This window comes from Lactuca virosa, chromosome 1 (genome assembly GCF_052849685.1).
Source record: "Lactuca virosa cultivar CGN04683 chromosome 1, Lactuca_virosa_CGN04683_v6, whole genome shotgun sequence".
NCBI classification, from domain to species: domain Eukaryota; kingdom Viridiplantae; phylum Streptophyta; class Magnoliopsida; order Asterales; family Asteraceae; genus Lactuca; species Lactuca virosa.
The window spans coordinates 143,336,165-143,342,752 of record NC_136426.1 but is presented as its reverse complement, the minus strand read 5'-3'; the positions used below and the strand labels follow the sequence as shown (position 1 = coordinate 143,342,752).

The 6,588-nt window shown below is 31.7% G+C and overlaps 1 protein-coding gene across 1 annotated transcript; it reads left to right on the top strand.

Moving 5' to 3' along the window:
- Positions 1-3,479: 3,479 nt before the first annotated feature.
- LOC145121549 (uncharacterized) lies at positions 3,480-4,339 on the top strand. Its single transcript, XM_079057279.1, has 2 exons — positions 3,480-3,493; positions 3,539-4,339. Exons 1-2 carry the CDS (start codon positions 3,480-3,482, stop codon positions 4,191-4,193), a joined length of 669 nt encoding a protein of 222 aa, XP_078913405.1. The 3' UTR covers positions 4,194-4,339.
- The last annotated feature ends 2,249 nt before the right edge of the window (positions 4,340-6,588 follow it).

Below are 6,588 nucleotides of genomic sequence, written 5' to 3'. Positions count from 1 at the left end.
ACCGCTATAGTGGTGAGTGCCACCTAATCACCACATCCTACCATTAAAACTTTGGAATATTTATCACAAACAGATTAATCGATATCATTTTTTTAATTAAATTTAATTCAAAAATATAATAAAAATACAATAAAAAATAATACCGAGTATAGACATTTTTTGGAGTTTAATTCAAAAATATAGACACAAAAAATTAGATTTCCGGGTATAGACATGGATTCCGCGGAGGTAGCTCTGAGGGGCTCCGCGGAATGCATTGTAACTCCGCGGAATCGCAAAATCGTAAATAAATCAGGGTATTAAAAAAACTCAAGATTCATTCCGTGGAGCTACCTCCGAGGAATGAACTCATTCGGCGGAAGTAGCTCCGAGGAATGGATCTTCAGAAGAAAAAAAATCACCTGCAATGATTCTTTTATGTAAAGATCTCCAATTAAAAGACCAATTTTTTTCCACATCACATTCATTCCAAACATTGTCAAGAAAAAATCATACTATCATAATATTTTCTTGAAAATAATTAGTTGGGGGATGAATATAAACCCCGAAGAATCGATGTGAAAAAAAAAAAAATCTGAAGATCCATTCTTCGGAGCTACCTCCGCGGAATGAGTTCATTCCTCGGAGGTAGCTCCGCGGAATTGATCTTGAGTTTTTTTTTTTTAATATCTTGATTTATTTACGATTTTGCCATTCCGCGGAGCTACATTGGATTCCGCGGAATCCATGTCTATACCCGTAAATTCAATTTTTTGTGTCTATATTTTGGAATTCAACCCCAAAAAATGTCTATAGCCGGTATTTTCTCTTTTTTAAACTATGTTTTCATTAAATTAAAAAGTACATTACATTAATTTTTAAAAAATGACAATTTAAAGTAAAATAGAAGAAAACATAAAAAATTGAAACACAAACAACTACCCTTAATCCAATTTTTTTAAACAATGTTATTCAATTTTGGGTAATTTTTCAAATTTTGTCAAGCTTTGAGATGTGCAAAACGTTTGTGGTTTGTGATTAACTGGATCGAAATTGCATTCATGTACATTGTTTATAACAAAGTTGTAAATTCCATTGAACTCGTAACATTTTACCCTCATATCGTGCCATTTCGGACATATTCCGTCATGATTTCGACTTGTAGAACCCATTAAACCATAGAAAATATTTCGAACTTTTCCCAAAAAATCTCTAGAAATTTGACTATCTCCGTCTTCCGAAACCGACATTCATGCTTGTGCTAACTTCTTTTCTACCTCTTCCGACCAATTCATCATTTTAGGAGCCATGGTTTTTGAAAGAGCAACACAAATGTGTGAATGTGAATAAAAGAAAAGAAGAGTTGTGTGAAATATAAGAAGGTTTATAGTGGTACTAATATAGGTAAAAATTTAATAAAAAAAATAAAAAAAGATGCCAAAGTAGTCGTTACATGATCAAGAAAGAGTTAAAAGAGTAAATAGTTTTCATTATACGCTGTACGTCGTTTTTGGCTTCAGAAATCATCACGACCACGCTTGACCACGAAGGTTCGGGGTGATGTTCACAAACAGCTTACCACAACCCGAGTATTGCAGAAAGCCTAATGAGCTACATCATATTATTTTAACAACGACAATAAAAATATAGGGAATATGACTTATTAACGTAATTAACTTTTCGGTATGTTCACATCTGGGTAACTATCTTTTTTTTGTACACATCTAGATAACAAACTTGTTGAAAATGTTCACATATGACCATTATGACCTGCTATAGCAGATTAAATCCTAGATGTGAAAGCTTTCAACAAGTTCATTACGTAGATGTGTACAAAAAAAATAATTACCCAAATATAAACAAAACGAAAAGTAAAAATTAAATTACACGAATGGTCCCTATGGTTTGGGAGAATTTGTGTTTTTGGTCCCTAACTTATTTTTTTAACTTGGATGGTCCCTATTGTTTATTTTTGTTGCGCGTTTGGCCCCTGTCTTTCCTAAAAAGACTATTGTGCCCTTATTAATTTATTTTTTAATTAGTTTTCTTATTTATGTATTTATTTTTTACATATTTAAAAAAATTAATAGACCCCACATATTTGTATCTCTCCTCGGATGATCCCTACTGTTTATTTTTTAATTAATTTATTTTTTTAACTCGGATGGTCCATACTGTTTATTTTTGTTACACGTTTGGTCCCTGTCTTACCTAAAAAGACTATTTTGTCTTTATTAATTTATTTATTAATTATTTTTCTTATTTATGTATCTATTTTTTATATATTTAAAAAAATAATATACCCCACATATGTGGTGTTGATTCGACGGAGTTGAAGGACCGAAAAAAGAAGGCATGATGAAGACGTCGATATCACTAAAGATGAAAAATAAATAGAAGTTGAAAAGGATGAGAGATGGGATGGTGATGAGATACAGATATGTGGGGTTTACAAAATTTTCTTAAATATATAAAGCATAAGTACATAAACAAGAAAATTAATTAAAAAAATAAATTAATAAGGGCACAATAGTCTTTTTAGGTAAGACAGAGACCAAACTCGTAACAAAATTAAACAGTAGGGACCATCCGAATTAAAAAATAAATTAATTAAAAAATAAACAGTAGGGATCATCCGAGGAGATACAAATATGTGGGGTCTATTAATTTTTTTAAATATGTAAAAAATAAATAAATAAATAACAAAATTAATTAAAAAATAAAATTAGTAAGAGCACAATAGTCTTTTTAGGTAAGACAGGGACCAAACGCGCAACAAAAACAAACAGTAGGGACCATCCAAGTGAAAAAAATAAGTTAGAGACCAAAAACACAAATTCCCCCAAACCACAGGGAGCATTCGTGTAATTTACTTTTACTTTTCGTTTTGTTCATATTTGGATAACTATTTTTTTTACACATCTAGGTAACGAACTTGTTGAAAACGTTCACATTTAGGATTTAACCAGCTATAGCATGTCATAATGGTCATATGTGAACACTTCTAATAAGTTTGTTACCTAGATGTGTACAAAAAAAGATAGTTACCCAGATGTGAACATATCAAAAAATTAATTGTTATATTCCCAAAAATATATTCTAATCTATTTTTAAATTACCTTTTAAAACATCATATTTTAAATGAGACCTCAACTTTATAAAAATGATACCCATCCTACTACCGGTAGGCCTTTGATTTAGCTACAAACATGTTAATAATAATTTTTCTTAAAGTATCTATAAACATCAATGATTTTTCTAAAAGAAAATAAATAAAATAATGGATTTTCAAAATAAAAATATATAAATGTAACGGATTTTCTCAAAATTTCCTTAATAATTTTTTTTTACGTCTCTATATAAAATGTGTCATTTGAGCGTCAATTTGAAAAGTAGACAACCCTTTCTTTTTAGAAAAAGGAAACAAATTACAAGAATCTTCTTCATAGCCGTTGGACAACTATTTCTCCAACTAGCCGTTATCAAACCAACGGTCCTGAATGTCTCTGTTTCTGTATGACTGTATCTAATCTAACTATATCTATATATACACACACAGACAACGTTACCGTCAACCAAATCCTTCTCTTCAACACCATCTAACATCTCCTCCCATCGCCGCAACTGTAATTACATCGCCACCAACACCGCCACTGCTCGCCGGAAAACTTAACAAGTTTAAGCAAATGGGTTTCTCAAGCGACGCTCACTCACACTACAAGACCCACAAACTCTTTCTCATCAGCAATTACATCTTACTGGGGGCAGCCTCCAGTTGCATCTTCCTCACACTCTCCCTCCGCCTTTTCCCCTCCGTCTCCGGCGGACTGCTTGTCCTCCTCCATATCATCACCATCGCCGGAGCCATCTCAGGCTGCAACGCGGTGTCTGCCGGGTCAAACAAGTGGTACGCAGCCCACATGGTGGCGGCTGTCCTCACCGCGATTTTCCAGGGATCTGTATCTGTTCTGATTTTCACGACGACTTCGAATTTCTTGGCGGCGTTGAAGTCGTATGTGAGGGAGGACGATGCGGCGGTGATATTGAAGATGGCCGGTGGGCTCTGTGTTTTGATGTTCTGTTTGGAATGGTTGGTTTTGACTCTTGCTTTCTTCTTAAGGTATTATGCTTTTGTTGAAGGCAGCCGGACCGGAGGGAAGGTACAGGCGGAGGAGAACTCTAAGCCGGTGTGGACACCACCGTTCCAAGTTTAGGGCTTGTGTTGAAGAAAGAGATTTAAAATTATATTAAATTAATTTTGTATGTTTTATTTATTTGTTTATTTTTATAATATGCTGCTGCTGCTGCAGCTATGTTTCATTCGTTCATTGAAAAAATATATATATATTTTATAAAGAAATCCGTTCATTTATATAACAGTAAGAAATATATTTTCTAAATCTTGTTGAAATGGATTATTGGACACAATAAAATAGGGATGGATAATAAAAGTACTTGCAGGTAACTAAATTTTGATTTTTTACAAATTTTTATATTAGAACTTATATTTATGAATTTTGTGGACAAATATGATTCAGGTTTATATTTTTCGAATTCTGAAACCAACTATAATGAAACGAAGAAGCAAAATCTGACAACCCTAGAAATCTCCAGAAATTTGATAAACGGTTTTTTAGACTTTGTGTGTTTATATTTTAGTATTTTACACATGTTTCACGACTAGTAAATGCATTCGTAGTATAATAAAAATTGATGCGACAATTCTCTTAAATTTGTTGTATTCTCTTAGTATTAAATGTTCATCTATCAAGTTGATGTTCAACTCACATTCATTTCATCTTATATTATAAAACCCTAAAAAAGTTGTATTTCGTATATAAATAAAACGTAACATTTAGAAATAATAAAAAGAACATCTATCAGACTTCTCTAAATTAAATATCTTTATTTATTTACTATAGATATAAAAAGTAAGGGTGGTAATTTGATACAACGCGCGAACTCGACACAAACATAAACATGCTTGGGTTGAGTTTTTGTAACACAACTAACCCGTTTTATTATACATGTCGTTTTTCGGGTTTGTAAATACTTTAGCGGGTTGACCCGTGAACCCGTTTAATTTATTAGATTAAAACTAGGTGTAAAACCCGTGGGAACCACGGGTAAAATAAATTTTATTTTTCAATCATATTTATTCTTAAAAAAAATTCTCAGCTTTCATCTATGATTTCTAATTAATACTGAAACCCATACCATACAATCACAAACGTTTTGATGAAACTAAGATCAAAAGAAAACTTTTCTAAAAAAAAACTAAAAAAATAAGTTCAAGCATATAGAAAATACCCAAATTATATAAAATCATTATAACTAATTTTGATTTTTGAATATGTGTACCACGAGAGCCAAATGCCCCCTTTCGTCCTAAAAGTGTCAAAGCTAACTTGAACTTCAAAAAAAAAAAAAAATTCCTAAATCATTCTAGTTTAAATACATACCAAATTATGTCACTTAAAAATAAAATTTCCACTTCTAAAAATCATAATAGCAAACTATAATGCTATTACGCTTATAATTTCAAACCAAATTCTTCTATCTTTTGGCCCTTGAATATCAAAAATTCCAGTTTTAGTATCATTTTATTCAAATAAATCAAAAATTTGAGAAATATCATGAATATTGAATTCTTTTTTCATGTATTTTTACTTTATGACCAAAATACCCTTATCCTTCAAAAACACCAAAACCATCCCAAGACTATTCACATTCTTTTGCTCCAACATGTGCATCCATTTCGAATGGCTCGTAAAATTTTCTCATCTGATTAGTTACATGGAGTTAGCAACTAAGAAAAGCGCATTCTATAGAAAAATATTTGATAATTGCAGATCTTATGTCCATATTAGATAGATAACTTACTTTAAAAAATAAAACCTTATCCATATGTTGCGACTTGAGCTTCCACCATTGTCTCTATATTCAACAAAAAGCATACCTTTTCAATTACTTGCAGATTGAATACAGTTTAATCACTTGTGACCAAAAAGGACCAATTATCTAGCCACCTAATAAACTCTCCAAAAAGTCAGGAGGCAAGAATAGAGTTCTTGGATCATAATTCTCATTACCATGGGATCTCTTCTTGGCATCCTTCCGGGTTCTACTCAACAAAAAGTTTTCATCAATACAATATAATACCAAAAGACCAGCATAAAAATCAATTAAACTGCATTTTTTGTAGAAACTACAAAGAGAAAGGAAGAAAGCGATATTATTGAAACGATCATAAACCCTAAGGTATTTACTTAAAAAACTGAAACTGAATAAACCAAGGAAAATTTTCAATCTTTCAACTAAAATCGATCCATGACAATTGAATGAGATTTACTTAGTCAAAACTTAAAAATATGTTTCTAGTTATCAGGGACAAAAATGTCCAACCGTCTTTTCAATTAACAGTGATCCAAGATACTATTTTCTTGGTAAGTTTTGGAAAAAAATTGTGAGCTGCATACAACTGCACATATTTGATGATCATTTTTTTTAGTTTTGGGACAAAAAAGAAGTTTGTAGTTGTTTCTTCTCCACCCACCCCCTAAACTCGCCTCAACAAAAAATAATCACAAATTTGAACAACTGTAATTT